This window comes from Amia ocellicauda, chromosome 4 (genome assembly GCF_036373705.1).
Source record: "Amia ocellicauda isolate fAmiCal2 chromosome 4, fAmiCal2.hap1, whole genome shotgun sequence".
Lineage (NCBI taxonomy): Eukaryota > Metazoa > Chordata > Actinopteri > Amiiformes > Amiidae > Amia > Amia ocellicauda.
In genome coordinates, this window is record NC_089853.1 from 25,250,678 (window position 1) to 25,266,711 (window position 16,034).

Below are 16,034 nucleotides of genomic sequence, written 5' to 3' on the forward strand. Positions count from 1 at the left end.
TGGCTGAACGATCATGCTAGCACTCACGTAGTAATTCGACCTTTGTAACGCATTATGCAGTAGAAAAGGGTGAGGTTACCTGGCACCTGTTGATAAGAAAATGTAAAAGCCATTCTGCATAAACCAGTGACATTCAAGGGAAGTGCAAATTAAACAAAGGCGTAACTCTTTCCAAATCTGAATTGGAAACGTCGATTTACAGATCATTAAAATAAACTAAGCATTGTACTCTCGGTTTACAGATTTATTTCACATTATAGAACATATGCACACAACAGCTGAACCCCACCCCCCCTCAAAAAATATACACATTTTTACATTAAAAGGAAACTGACAAACATATAAAAGACATGATCCAGATGTTTTTCTAATAAACATAATGATCCTATTTTATTGTAAGTCATGTAAGTTCAGGCTGTTCTTCCACATGAAACTGAATGTCTTTTAAGCTTCATTTGCTAAAAACATAACATTCAATTCCTTTTTTCCCCCCCTCTGCCTTGTCTCAACATTATAGATGGCTGGCCATTATGACATTTCCTTCATAGGTTTAAACACTTAAAATCACATGCGTATCCTAGGATGAATACTTCAATATGCCACATACATCTTGTTCATTTAACACACTCACTGCCAGAGGCCAGGCATGTGATTGTCTCTCCCCTATGAAGTCTTAACGGTTTTAAATATCTTTGACTGCACTGCAACATGTTGAATTAATGACACATCATGACAGGAATGCAGGAATATTGAGCTGGAAAAAACACAAAAAAGGAGCTAATGTGTGTTTTAACTTTTAAACACAAATGCTAAACAGTATATTTCTCTGGAACTTAAGGGTTTGTTTTCTATTTTGCGTCAACAAGACACAGATGTAGGTGTCAGCCTTGACTACCCAGGTTTGTTGCCTCATCACTGTGGTTAAAGAGTTCAAGCCTAACGTTATGGGAGCAAGATTCAAAGTTTGCAATTCTTATAAATTCCTGTGGCAGATGAGTCAATGGAAGCAAGAATGAAGCCTAATTACTTTACAGTACATCTCATAAAGACAAGGTCAGTGGAGCCAGAATCTTTACCATGGAAATCGAAGTCTGGATCGTTTCTGTAGAAACGCTAAATTTCATCGAGTTCCTTGAAGGTCAAGGCAATGACATTTCTGCAGCTGAGCCTGACATCTAATTTTGCTATAAATATAAAGAGCTCCTAAAAATCGAAGCAGTCGTTTTCTTTGCATTCTCAAACTGCGAGGCACAAAAGTACGTCAAGGCAGCAGTCTCTTTCTGCTGTACGCCCGGCTCATGGAGGGGTGGCGCCGTGCTCCGTTCAGAGGAGACCACTCCTGCTCCTCTGCTCTGTTCTGAGTGGGAGGCTCAGCCTCAGACTCTTCTGTGGGAAAAAACATTGAACCTTAGGGTCTGCTGTTAAATCCAACTGTAACAAAGTAATTGGGATACAAACACGGTCTAACAAACTGCAGAGCAATGTTCATTCTCACTGTGCAGTAATACAAGCAAAAACAGCCTATAAAGCATCAAATGGACAGATTACTCAAGCTACTCAATGCCACTCACCTAATGCATTACTGCGTTTACTGGATGGATTCTTTCCCTTGTACAGCAATGGTGACTGAGTCAGAGCCAGAAGCCCACTTGCAGACACGGGTTTCCTGACTTTAGAGCCTGGAGTTGTTGCTCCTAAAGGGGAATACACAGTGAAGATGTCAGATGAAACAACAGTATAGTTTCCAGGCTTGTTAAGTCTTAATGTAACAAAACTGGCTTATTGATGATATATACTTTTCAGGGAACAAACGGAGCACCTTGAAAGCACTACTATGAACACATGCAATATCCTTCTGTAAAAGGCTTACCTGAGAAGATTGAGCCCTCCTCCGTAAACTGTGGTAGCTTATCACTAAACTTGAGAAGGCTGTCACTTTCCCACTGACTAAAGACACCTTCTGCAATATCAGAGTCATCCAGGCAGCTCAGGAGAGGCTTCTTCAACTTCCTTTGGGCCTCCTCCTTCTCAGGGGTGAAGGCTTCACTGCTACCTCTCTTCCTGGACCTCAAGCCCAGTGTTTCTCTACTGGGCAGGAGTTCACTGTCCTTCTGCTCTGTGCAGTGCAGGTCCTGGAGTCTGCACACACCTTCCAGCTCAGGGTCGTCCAGTATCTTCAAGTCTTCCGCCTCTTCCGTGAGGGTTCCATCCACGATGCACTTTTCCTTCCCCCCTGCCATCTCAGCACCTGCCCTCTTCCTCCGAGGCCAGTTATTGAGGACCTCTGGGGTGCACCTGCCTCTGCTCTGAGGGGATGGGGTCCAGGGAGCTATCTCCCCAGCTCCTGATGGCGAAGGGGTTGTGCAAGGGTGCCGGGTTGGTGTATAGGACTGACATATATACATCTGAACGCCTCCCTTCCCTGGAGTGGTTTTGGCAGGAGTCCCATGGGCGCAGAGGGATGGAGAGACATAGCCTGCCTCCTTACGCTTAGTGCAGCGAGAGAGTGGACTGTTCACTCCTGTAGCTCTCTTATGTCCTCCGTCTTGGTGAATCCCCCTCACACTGTTCTCTGTACCAGCCTCCCCAGCATTGAAGGAGTCCGTCCGCTTGAACTTTAGTTTGGGTAATCCAGAGGCCTGCATCTCCACCTCAACCTGGTAGGAGGGGGTGTCAGGGGTGGAGGGTCTACGTCGATGGCCGGGGGTTCCCGAGGATCTAGGTGTCGAGAACTTTGGTATATTCTCAGGGCTCCCAAGTCGAGCTGCTGCCTCCCTCTGTAGGCGATCCGGGGTCCAGCGGAAACCATAACTGGGGCCTGGAATGGAGTTGGAAACTTGTGGCTGTTGCGAGTTAAACTCAAACACATCTGTGGCCCTGGGAGGCTTCCTAGTATAAGAAATATTCATCTTGACACCTCCAGATAACTGCGTTTTCACCACTGTGGCATCAGCGATGTCAATACTCTCTTCTTCAGTGGTGGCGAAAGAGCCAGAGGTGGCCATACTTGCTTGGGAAGAATCAAGCTGCAATGGATCAGACTGTGAAGTCATTTCTTTTTGTGAAATGTTTAAAGACTCAGGATGTGGTGTACAATTGAACACACTGTCCCTCTGCTTGATATCAAAACTATCTGACTTCATTGCTCTTATATTAAGCAAATTGGGTTCATCACCATGGTCAGTTGGTTCCAAGTACTCTCTCGATCTTGAGATCTGGTGCAGTTTGGTTCTACCTCGAGTTACCATGCCATTCTCACTCGCAGCCTGGCACTGAGATGGCGAGATGGAACAATGACTTTCAGACATGTCACATGGAGATTTATCTACTGCCTCTAATCTAGCTTTAGAAGAGTTTCCAGATTTCCCAGGGGTTCTCCGTGGTGTGGTCTTAGTCTTTATGGGGGTCACAACTTCGTATTCAGAAGTATTTTTAATAGGTGTTCCTCCTGAACGTGTAACCATTCCACCTCCCTTTACAAATGTTTTTTGTGGAGTTTTTGGGAGATGTATTGGGGGGGAAGAAGCATCAAGGAGGTCGATTGTAATTGCTTTCTTTGGGGTACAGGCTTTGAACCTCTCAAAGGTATATGAAGCTCCAGTCTTGGGGGACATTAGGAGTATTGTATCACATTTTTCAGCTGTGTTCATGCCCCTCAACAGCCTCTCCGATATTCTTTGGGTGCCTTGCTTCTGTGGCGTTTTAACAATTGATTTGGGACTACTTTTCTTCTGCAGGGTTTTCGTCAAAGCTATTGCAGTGTTTGGCTCATCTGGATTATTTTCTAGAGGACCAAATTTTTTAGGAGTTTTCGATAATCTGGGGGAACTTCGTATTGAATGGCAAGGAGACTCCAGCACCCTACAGGTCATCTTCTGTGGAGAGGGTGACCAGTTGACACTCAGTGATTTTCTTGGTGTTCTAGATGGACTTTGCAAAATTCCAGTCTTAGCACGTGTTTTTGTAGGTGATATAACCTCCACAAAACTCTTAACTTGCGTCTTAAGCTTTTCAACATGTAGGCCAGTCTTCTGAGGAGTGTTCATTACCAAACCTCTTCTGGCTGGAGATCTCAAAGGGCTACCCCGCAACTTCCTCCCAGTTTCTTCTGATGCAGAGGCCAGGGCAGGGGTCTTGGATGTATGGCCAGAAGACCTACAGGGGGTACGTGGAGACTTATGGGGTGTCCTGCTACTCCTTACAACGTAGTTTTGTTTTTGAGGAGTTTTCCTGGGAGTTTTCCGAGGACTTTTATTTGGACTCTGACAAAATAAAAATGAAAAGCCAGGATTAGTCATCAGCAGTTTAATTGCAATTCATCTCACAAAAAGGCCAGACTTATCATCTAAGGCAGGTTATATTTTCCAGGATTTGGTTTCTGAACTAAGGATAACTCAAAATCAAACCGTCAAATTACCTCATACACTTTGGATGCTGCCGAGCCTGGATGCAGCCTCCCAGACCTTCTTCCCCCGCAGGACCATGAAGAGGAAGATTCGCTAGGGGAGCGAGCTGCTCCAAACAGCAGTCGCACGGGAGACCGAATAGTCCGAACATCCATGGTACCTGAAATTTGAGATCAAGAAAAGTCACTCAATGCGTTTAAATCAAAGTTATTCCTGCAAAACTGACTTTTGATATAGCAAACAAACAATATAGAAACTAGTACACTCTGTACGTGGAAGTTGGCTTTACAGGCAAGAGTTATGATGGTAGGATGTTCTGCCCACCTGCTTTGCTGTCACTCAGGGCAAGCTGGGAGGAGGAGTGGATTCTCTCCAGGTTGCGAGATCGAGGCTGGGAGCTGGAGTAAAAGGAGCTGGAATGCCTTCTGCTTAAGGACAACCTATTAATCCTTGGGCTCCTCCTCAAATCCGTCACTGGAATTAGGAACAAAACAAAGTGACTACCTTGGTGTCATAACTGATTGGGTTGGAAAAAAAAACAAAAAAAAAAAACACACTGAATCTTATCAATCTTATTTTGTACACTCTTAAAAAAGGACACTGAAATTCACTCACCGGCTGCAGTTTTTTCAGGGGACTCCTCCACAATGCATACATCAGAGGTTTCCGATTTCCTGTGCATCAGAGGAAAAACAAATGTAGCAAGGTCCTTATTGGAAAAACAGAAAAACAGCTGCCACTACACCTGACAATGCCTTCAGGTGCGCACTGCAACATTACAATATAGCATCAAATAAAAATGCATTAGACACTTTACTGATTAAAACCCTAATGGAGATTATTGTTGAAAAGCGTCAACTGAAGAGCTCTTGGATATTATTCAATTAAAATTTGAAATTGTGTATTATGTTTGTATTCATATATACATAAGAATCTATTTTGGTGCCTGCACAGGTAGCTGTCTACTCATTAGAAATCTACAGACACTATAAATATATTTTTAAAGAGGAGTCAATTACCCATTTAGACACAAATATACAAGAAATCCAGGGAGTAAAGAAAATATCCAACATTTGTGTTCTACCCCAGTCAGCATATACATCATGGTTTGCATCCAAACGTTTGTCCTGTAGTGTATATGTATTATATATAAAATTATGAAGAACAATCAACTGCATGTGCTACTTTCCTCTGTCAGTTAAATGGTTAATAAGTTTTATCATGCTGATGCAATCAAACTTCCTTAATTTTACAGCCCAACTCACCGTCCTATCATCTGCCTCTGCAGATATCGGTTAGACACCTGCTTGTGTAGGGGCGTTTCCGTCACCTTCTTAGTCAGCAGTTTGTGATGATCTGAAACTGAACATGTCATGATATTCTCTCTCTGAATGGAATGGCACCAACAAAACACTCCACAAAGAGCAGTGATGATTAAGTGGCAGAGTTCATGTAAGTTAAAGTTTTACTGTGCAGAGACATCCAGTTGCTTTCAAATGTAAAAGCCAGAGCATCGATTCCTTACCATTCACATCATCTTTTGACTTTTGGCGTTTATGCCTGGATCCTTCCAGCGCTGACACTGACTTGCTCCGTGGAAGTTTGGCATTCTTCGTAGGGGACAGCATCTCTTGGTTGAAGAGGTTTCTTCGAACTTTTGTCACCTCTGTAGAGAAAATGCAAGGATTTTTTTTTTTTTTTTTTTTTTTTTTTATGAATACAGTAGCAGGGATGGACTCAATACTGTGCGTCTGTTTTGAAATGATCAAATTCTGCATTTGCAAATTATAATATATTCTCAGCATTTCAGTAATTTTTACCTTGTTCTGCCTCTTTTACAGGTGGTGACTGATCTGCACAAGGCTTCTCCACTGCAGGACGAGACTTGGAACTCTCCTACAAATATTGAAAACGATCAATTACCTTTTTAAATTACTATATCAAGAATTTTAAATTACTAACAATAATATAGCAAATTAAAGCTAATGCACTTTTATTGCAAGATATATTGTTGGAATTTCATTTTAGGAATAAGTTAATAAAAATAAATGCAACTACTTTGTGACTGAAGTTAAACCTACCCTTCTCATGGACTTCCTGGGCACTTCAATCTGGCGCAGACCCTGAGACGCCTCATTCATGCTTCGATGTCTGGTGAGGACACCACTCCTAAAATTCAGGGTACATCATGTCAAGAACATTTTGGGCAAAGACGAAAAGATGAGTTGGTCTATTTGAGATATGCGTACCAGATAAATGCTTTAATAAATATTTTAATTCCGTGAACGTTGCTTAATACAGGGTCCAAAAAGAATAAATACAAAGTATTTATTTAAAATCCCCTCAAGTTTCAGATGTTTCTATGAGCTGGGCAGGTTTGGTCCCGGTTTTGCAGTCATGCTCTGCCCTGCCCTCTGCAGGTCGTGTGATGCCTTACCTCTTCTTCTTGGCCGATCTATTGCGCAGGTCCTCCAGCCGCTCCCCCCCAGTGGAGGCCGTGCTGGTGGCCAGGGAGAACTGGGAGGCCGTTGGAGAGACACTCTCCTGATGAAGGGACTCGTCACTAAAGAAGTCCGAGGGGAGAACTGCTGCCAAGTGCTCGGGCAGCTGTGTGCCCAGGCTGTAATACATGTCCCCAAGGACCTTGGGAATACTTGTCATGTACCTGCAGTGGAAAACAACCCTTTTAGCTTTCCCAAAACCATGGTCAACAGGAGTGTTTCTTCCACCACCCATATTATTAAAGCTTTTTAAGATATTTTGAGGTCTTAAAAATAAAATTTTGAACTACATACACAGCAAGAACTTCTTCTTCAAGGAATTTTGTGAGGTATGCCGGATCTTTGGCTAAGGAGAGTATTCGCAGCATATCGGTCATCTGAGGATAAAGAACAAGGTCACTCATTTTCATTTCACATTTTGACAGTACACTTGTGAGAATTTTTATTTTTCAATTGAAGTTGTGCAATATGTTTAAATAACTGATTTTCATAAATTGGAAAATGTAAAACATAAAACCTAATATTGTAATCAAAATTAGGTATTCATTATATATATTTAAAAGTAATACTTTTCCTATAGATATATTGGAGGGGAACCCTGTATTTAACTGAGTTGTTGTACACGTTTCATTGTTGCACTTGCCTCCTCCACCAGCTGTTCTAGGTGCTCCGAGTCAGACTGTACAGTGGGAAACTGAAGACACATCTCCAACCGCAGCACGGTCTGTATTTGACACCTGTTTAATACAGCTTGATTAGACAGTCACCAGTGCTCCGCAGTACTATGTGGCAATGCCATTTCCCATTTAATCTATTTAGCACACAATTTCTCCAAAGCTGTGCAATTAAACCATGATGAAGGCATGGTTAGTGGCATATGGAAATAGCCACAGAGAATAAAAACACTAACACCCCCACTGCTACAAATCTGGAACACTGGAATAACACGAGATTCTATCAGCCTTAACAAACAAATTCTACTCCACAAATCTGTAAAATATTCAAGAAACAATACATACTCTTTAATCTTGGTTTCAACATCTCCTGTACTTCCATACTGCTGTCGAATGGATTTGCTCGACTTCAGAAGGTTCTTCTGGACGAAAACTGCACAACTCTCCTGCAAAGGTTATACGTAATATTTAGATCCCTTAAGTATGTTGAAAGATGGCTGCCTTAAATTAATTACCCAAAATAAAATAAGAAGGCAAATTAGTTATCTTGCAACATAGTGTATGCTCACCTCAATATCTTGCTCTGAGGCTTTCAGGAATGTTTTAATAAGAGCAAGAAAGTTCTGGGCTTCGGTAACTAAAGAGTATCCTTCGGTCACAGCTTTCTGATAGCTCTCCTTGAGATGTGACAAAAGATCCTCTTCGCTTTTAAAATCTGTAACATCAAAAAAAAAAAAACTAAATTCAAACAGCTTTTGAGATATTTGTTTAATCATTCCCTAAAGATAAGTCATTTTACTCAAGAGCAAAGCACCTACCCTGAATGCAAATGGACAAGGGCACTTACCTGTGGATCTGTGGCTGGCCTTGTCTCGGTCTGCAGAGCGTCTCTTGGGCGGTTTCCTCACTGGCCTCTCACTGGCCTGGGTCTCCTCCACGTGGCTCTTCTGAGCCTTCACATTGAGCCGTGCCACGTTCAGCATCTGTAGCGAGCGGCTCATCGCCTTCATCTTCTGTCTCACTGGAGTGCGGGGGACACCACCTGCAAAAAACAACCAACCAACACTACAAAACCAAAACACAAACACTACATGCAAAGCAAGGCTTCGTCCCACCTCCTGATCAATTACAACAGTCAGATACTTAAAGAAAAATCATCTAATACATACTTATGCTAGTACATTCTGGAATACTATATATTGTGGCAAAATCCAATTATGAGTGAGCCTACATCTTTATGCTTACGACTCCCTTAAAGTGCAGACTGAGCCCTATAAGCTGTGACCGGGAATGCTCAGTGGCAGAGCACAATTAGCCAGTGCAGCCGGGGCCAAGCTACATCGGCCAGGTCTCTCTAGGATATTTGCAGTGCCGGGAGGGACAAGTCTCTTCTACAATCGGCGCGGAACCTCCTGTGCGGGCTGTATAGCCTGCAGTGTGTAAAATAACGGGTGGCTCAAGAGCGGCTGGGATCGGAGGATCCCAGTCATAATTCCTCAACCTCCCCAAGCGTAGTAGTGGACGACAAGCCGAGGTGCATTACAAAAAAAAGAATCACTCGTGTTTTGTACTCACACTTCCTGCCTTTTCTCTGAACAGAGTTCTCTGTAGTCACTGCTTGGTACAGCTCTGAAAGGCTGTCCGTTAGATCCTCTCCTACTACCTCCTCGTCTTCATCAGGCACAGCATGCAGCAGCCTTAGTACATGGGAAAAATACAGAACATTATCTTACTCAACCTGGCTGTATTCCTGTGAGCACTTAAAACATGATAGGTTTTAGGGGTCATCTTGATTGCATAACATATTAGGTTACCTGCACATTTGGAATCTACTCCCTAAAGTAAACATTCTCTAAAGTGAATTCAAACAATTCTGGAAAAAAATATATCCTTAATGAGTATATTGGTTTAATGATTTAATACAAAAACTACTACAAAAAAGTAGTATTAACTGAAATGAAAATACCTCATGGAATCCATCAAGTTGGAACTGACACCCGACTGGTCAGACAGAGGAAACCAGCCCTCAACAAGATCTGATGTGTGTGACGTGGATTGGGACAGTTCTTGCAGCACCCATTCTGGGACATTCGGGATGTCTTCCTGGACTGGAAAAAATGAGAAGGAAATTGACATAAGACAAGCAACATAAATCACTCCTTAAAAGCCCAGGAACATCAACGACGAGAAATCCCAAAACAAACATGATAGGAAGATCCCTTAAGAATATTATATTACTATATTTCTGACCACAGGGTTCTTAACTGCAAACAACACACACATTTGTGACCGTTTAACTTGACAATGTGACACCAATTTTGTATTGGTCGCAAGAGTGCCAGTGAAAACATTTATGGGATATGATTAACTAGGGATGTTCTAGTATACGGTATACCATCACCGCTGTAAGAGATTATTTATCTTCAATACAGGCTTTTAAATATATATATATATATATATATATATATATATATATATATATATATATATATATATATATATATATATATATATATAATAAATAAATATATAAGAGGAGCTTAATAACTAGCAGCTGTGACAAACAATTTGTGGTGAGAGACATCAGAATAGGTGTCTGTAAGGTTTTTTCACAATTGTAGCATCAACACATTTCCATAACAACAGTCTTTGAATGAACCTCTTTGGAAATGTGTAGCTGGCACATCCACTCGCAGTTTTCTTCTAATAGTCTAATAAATTCTCCCATGATGTTTGCCATTTTCTAAAACATTGAGATGCGGACAGTTAAAATTACTCAACAGATTGAAAAATATATAGAACTTATATAGGTAATGCTTTTTCAGTCCAATAAAATAAGTGAGATGTGTAATTAAAGTCATTCCATGAGCCCATGCTGCGAGAATAAAGTGTCATTCTAGGACTGAGTAGATTTTTTTTTTTTTTCTCCATTGAACAGGAAAATACATTTGGGCATTTTTTCCATATTATATTCATCTTCTTTTATTTCCTTGTAGGCTATTTGTTTTGTTTTAGTATTTAGTATTGTTATGATAGGACGAGATGCTCTTTTGAGCTCCCAATGCTTTGATAATGTGATTGGTTATTAAGCTCCCATTTAAGAATAGTTTTTAAAATGAAGAGCGAAACATTGCAACTCCAATGTGATCATCGTTAAAGCCAAACAAAGTAAACATGTTGGTATTTTTGGCACGAAAACCTCGACCCCCACACATTTGTAAAAGGTAAATTACTTTAATTGCAACAGAGTCATTTACAAATCGTTCTTTTAAACATTTATTTGAATCTAAAAAGTGTATTTCAAATGCTCCTTTTAAAGTCAGGATTTTAAGTCAGCAATAATCTGGGTAATTGTTGTCTGGTTTCGTTCTTATTCAATTTGATTGTTTTTGGTATATATTTTGTTTTACTACTTGGCTCAAATGCTGCCGACATTATCTTGTTTAATATTAGGCATGGATTACATTTACTTTATTTTACTAGTTAAGAGTTCAGGGGAACAACTTTGTCAGCAGACAAAGTGTCTCAGAAAGTAACACATGCCAGACTGACCCTTTAAAATCTGCAATACATTAATTTTACTCTACAACAGTTTTGGTATATCTACCCTGGTTCACAATATAGGATCACCCCCCCCCTTGACAATTCAGTATCAGACCACCTTGCCTATGCAAATTTCTGCTGGAAACCCTGATTATAATTGTGCAGTGCCAAAAAACTGGCGAGACCAAATCATGTTCTGGTGCCACCAACTGAAAATGTTAGTAGCACCAGTGGTGCTAATGGAAGAAGTTAGTCTAGAACCCCAGAACATGTATTCCTTTTTGGAACATAGTAGTTTCTCAGAGTCATGTTAATTATGATGATTTGCCATTTGCTTTTCAGCAACAAGTCCTCACCAGGGCAAGTATCCTTCTCGTCTTCCTTCACCATGAAGTCATAAACGTGGTTCAGGACACTGTAAACAACATGGGGAAGATCTGAAGAGGGGTCTGAGCTCTCTTGTGGCACTCGCTCGGTTGACAGGAGGACACTGTCAGGAGCAAACTGTGGGTGGATCAAGGTCAGCAGACCAGAGCAGGCCGAGAGAGGTGACAGCACTGCTGTACAGGCAGGGTATCCATCACTCACCCTGACCTCGGCAAACTGGAAAAAACAGAACAACCGGCATCACAAAAGGCCTCAAGTGATAATACGAGTCTAATAATATCCTGAACAAAGAAAAATAACATCTGTTGCAAAAGTGAATCAGAGAATTTTGATTGGTCAGATTTTTGACTCGAGACCGGTCAAAAAAATAACAGTTTGCATACAAGATAATAGTTTCAACATACAAAAAACAATGCAAGATTCTCAGATACAATATTTATATTAGCACTAATTCGGAAAACCGTAATATTTAGATAGAACCACATTCTTCATCAGCACAGATTCTGTCCTTTTGACACAACAGTAAATGTACAACAGAGTCTTTACCATGTGGAGACCTTGTGCAGAGAGTTCCGTCAGGAGCTGAAGGAATGAAGTCGGGTCGGGACTCTGTTCCACACTGTTGTGTGTGTGGTGCAGCACCCAGCACTCAGAGCTCATCTCCCTGGGTGTGAGAGCGTTCCAGTCCAAAAGAGTTCCCTTCAGGGATATGCAGACAGAGCTGGGCCACAGCTTCTGTCTGCAGGACACAGGCTCCAGTGAAACTTTGCAGATGGTCTTCTCTTCTAGGAATGATATGCAAAAATAGAAATATGTAATTATCATCGAGAACTATCATTCACTATGAAATGCAATGATGAAAATAAAATTGCATTTTGCACTTTAAAGAGCACCAGGCTCTTAAGAAATTACTCACATTACTATGGAAGCACAAAGCAGGAATCCAAACACAAGCATAACAGCAATATCAGATCACTGTACAGACTGTTATAGCGAAATCACCAAGACAGGCACTGTACCTTCTGCCCACATTAGTGTTGCTTGCTGGACAGGGAAGGCAACTCGGTACAGCTGTTCTGAAGACAGGACGTAGTTGACACTGGAGCCTAAGGGAAAGACAGCTTCTTTACCCCCAAGGGTGTGAAGGAGTGATCCACTGTGTACATCCTTCTCTCTGCCGCTTCTCACTTCTGCCCATCTGCTTTGCTTGGTGTCCGAGAGCCACAGCAGAGCATCCAGGGGCAGAACACTCCCCCCCGCCTGCCTCAGCACCTTGGATATAATCTCATAACCTTCATGGTCAATACTTTTCAGCACCTGAAAACAGTCAAACAAAGAACAAAAACCAGAACGATCACTATAAATGTACCCACATACAAAAACTCTTCAACATCTTGATACACAAATAGGTGGTTGGTTCAGTTGAAGCAAGAGAAATCTGATGCGTGAGGAATGTACAGGACCACAGTGAATCAATAAGATGTTGATAGTATAAAGGTTATACAAGAATATAGAGAAAGAGGTGACAGATATGGAGGATCCCTGGACTCAGAGACGGTTCTGAATGCAGAGCAAAAATGGGTGCAGTTATTATAGGCCGAGACCTCGAAAGTGTAAAGAAAAGTCTATATATGTGGGAATAATCAATTAATGAATGTGCATTAAATACTAAACAATATGCAAGGCTAACAGATTATATTGGCTACCGAATAATCAACAATACAGCTAATGAGTAGATATGTCAAACACTTTGGTACAATTCCTGCACACCACTTCTGTGCCCTTGTGGACAACTCTCAGAAACAGCAGGAAGGTTCGTTATCAATATAGCCATGTTTACCTCATCCCCTGAAAGTGTCAAGGCAAGGGAAATCAGATGTTTTGAGAACAGGGTGTCTCTGTCTGCTACAGACTTCAAGACGCATTCACTTGGACAGCTGCTGATCAATACTAGAAATTCTTCCAGGTTGTCAGAAGCTCTTTAAACTCGCAGCAGCCTACCTGGCAGTACTCAGTGGTGTCCACCCAGTGCAGAACCACTTTATTGTGGAACAGCATTTCCTGGAGCCCCCTGGGGATAATGCCCTCCACCGCCTTTTGGTATGGATCACTGCAATTGCCTGCCAGGGACAGAAACTGCTCCATCTCGGCCCTTGAGTGTGGACACCTGGAGACGAGAAACAGGACATTCCGGCTCCTAGCTGACAAGTCCTCTTCTGTCAAAGCCAGGTGAGGGGGTAGTTTAGTGCCAGGCCGCGGCCCTCTCCTCGGTCGCAAGGACAGTTTAGTGGGGGAGGTGATGTCCGGCCTGTCCCATTGGAAGTCCAGCAAAGTCTCCTTTACAGCCGTCTGGACAGATGCGGCCCAGTGTGAGGCTGGCTGGCCATCAGCTGAGCTTGCACATCTCCTGGGCTTCTCTTCGAGCCGATCCTGAAACTCCCCTTCAAAATCCTCGAAGGTTTTGTCCCGCAGGTCTTTGAAATCGGAGGTCCGGGAGACGGCACCTCGCCTCCCCTGGGTGGTGAAGAAGTTGTACCCCCACCTGACCTTATCGAAGCCAAATCTGCAGCCAAAATACAGCAGGATTTTCAGCACTCCCTGCGTCAGGAGAGGGGGTCTGACACCGACTCCGTCCGAGCCCGACGCTCGGCCCGGCTCGGAACTGTCAATCACGAAAACCAGGTTGTACGAGGCCATAACTGGGATTAATTGAAAATGTCTCGGAAATCAAATATAATCATCAATGCTTTTCGGCGGACTGGTATATTAGATTTTGCAGGCACACAAACCACGGTAAAGATATGCGATCACTTTTATTCGAGGTCTTGTACTTTTACGACTCGATTCCATGATTTCGGGCACCCTGTTTATAAACTTGCCAAGCAATTTTCATACTTTAAAAGGGATGCTCGGTAGCTCAACTAACTATTTAATTATCTTTCAGGTTCTTAAAAAAAAGCATATACAATTCAATATAAGAAAACCATTTCTATATGACGAGTTTTAAAAGCTTAAAACGGACAGCTGTTTACCTAATCGAATCGTCTACTATCTATACATAATGTTACTAAAATCTAACTATATCGTAAAAACATGAAGTAATCCTTAACTACTTATAATACAACAAGAAACTATACGAATATAAAATCAAACCCTAGGAAAACAAATCGTTATTTTCTTTAGAGGCTTTCTTCTGCGGCCGCCATCTTTTCTCTTCTTCTTCCCCCAGCCAGCTCAAACCCTTCGCGCTCCCCATTCGATGGCCCAGCCTCTCTGCTCCCATTGGCTGGAATCTAGATGAACCCTTCTCTCATTGGGCCAGAGGTGCTCGATGATTGGACGGGCGTATCGGCAACACTCCACGTCTGATTGGATAGAGCTCATGATAAACAGGCTGTGATTGGTAGTTTCTCCCTAACTGTATCGTTTTGCCCATCCTTTATTGGTCAGTCATCGCAGAAAGCTTGAAGTCCCGCCCACTTTAACACGCTTCGAACGTTTAAATATTTAAAGAGAATGACAGTGACGTGTTGCTGAAATAAGTGAACAGATGTATCGCTATTAATTATATCCGTAATGACCATCTGTGATTTTACATAACTGATGTTATGTTAGATGGTCAGCACAATACTGTATTTATTTTACATGATTATTCAGGACCTTGTGAAAATGTATGTTGTGTAACAAAATATATTTAAAGTAAGGTATATGTCCATAGAACATGGTTTAATGTTGATATCCGCCTCTGCGTTATTAATGACTATGATATGAATATATTTATATGTTAAAAAGATAGAGAACATTGTGGCAATCAGTGCTAATTCAATCAAATACATATTTTATATTTGTGTTAATTCTGAGACAATACAATTACAAGCATTTGTATGATAATTATACAATTACATGGACGTTTTAAGTCTAAAATGCCTCAAAATGGCGCATGAAACACTGGGTGAATAGCAAGCCAAATTGTCATTTAGAGATATCTCAAAATACAATTGAAGATATCTCAAACTAACTGCATTTCAAGATATCTCGAATTGACTTCCTGTGAAAATACTGTATGTTTTGTATGAAATTCCTGTCTATTTTAAGACATCTGAAATAGAACAGGAAGTCAATTAAAGATATCTCTAAATGACAGTGTGGCTTGCCATACTGTGTGTAACTCATTATGTTATAGTAATAGTGGGTAAGATATTAATTAACCGTTTAATTTAAGGAAAGAAGTGTCATTCATATTTTGGAAATAAGGAAAATACAACGATCTTTCAGTAGGTGTCAGTGTTAAGTCACATTGTTTTTGGAACAATACTAATTGAGTGGAGGTAACATAAGGTAACAATGCTATTTCTTGGTTCCAAAATCAGCAACAATATATCATATATGCAGCGAATACATATTGTTTCTATATTCTTGCATCATTCTGAGGTGTTATATCTTGTGGGTGATGTAAGATTATGTATTTACTTGTTTGTTTATGTATTTATAAATGAGTCATTAAAATTAATATTGCCATAGTA

The 16,034-nt window shown here is 41.3% G+C and overlaps 1 protein-coding gene across 1 annotated transcript; it reads right to left on the reverse strand.

Moving 5' to 3' along the window:
• Nucleotides 1-229: 229 nt before the first annotated feature.
• On the reverse strand, nucleotides 230-14,871 carry ticrr (TopBP1-interacting, checkpoint, and replication regulator). The gene is made up of 22 exons (XM_066701606.1): nucleotides 13,513-14,871; nucleotides 12,531-12,828; nucleotides 12,058-12,296; nucleotides 11,481-11,727; nucleotides 9,548-9,689; nucleotides 9,157-9,278; nucleotides 8,429-8,623; nucleotides 8,151-8,296; nucleotides 7,927-8,027; nucleotides 7,551-7,644; nucleotides 7,202-7,284; nucleotides 6,844-7,071; nucleotides 6,488-6,575; nucleotides 6,227-6,302; nucleotides 5,932-6,072; nucleotides 5,672-5,768; nucleotides 5,022-5,080; nucleotides 4,731-4,880; nucleotides 4,418-4,566; nucleotides 1,871-4,262; nucleotides 1,572-1,694; nucleotides 230-1,386 (listed from the first exon to the last, which is right to left on the reverse strand). The coding sequence occupies exons 1-22, from the start codon at nucleotides 14,206-14,208 to the stop codon at nucleotides 1,262-1,264; spliced, it is 5,991 nt and encodes a 1,996-aa protein (XP_066557703.1). The 5' UTR covers nucleotides 14,209-14,871; the 3' UTR covers nucleotides 230-1,261.
• Nucleotides 14,872-16,034: the final 1,163 nt, after the last annotated feature.

What these genes read in the sequence shown, in the direction of transcription:
- ticrr (XM_066701606.1), bottom strand. Translation starts at nt 14,208, where the DNA reads ATGGCCTCGTACAACCTGGTTTTCGTGATTGACAGTTCCGAGCCGGGC. An exon ending in AACTTGATGGATTCCATGAG is followed by an intron (nt 9,279 to 9,547) that starts GTATTTTCATTT and finishes CCATGTACTAAG; the next exon opens with GCTGCTGCATGCTGTGCCTG. An exon ending in AGATCGGCCAAGAAGAAGAG is followed by an intron (nt 6,576 to 6,843) that starts GTAAGGCATCAC and finishes CCTGAATTTTAG; the next exon opens with GAGTGGTGTCCTCACCAGAC.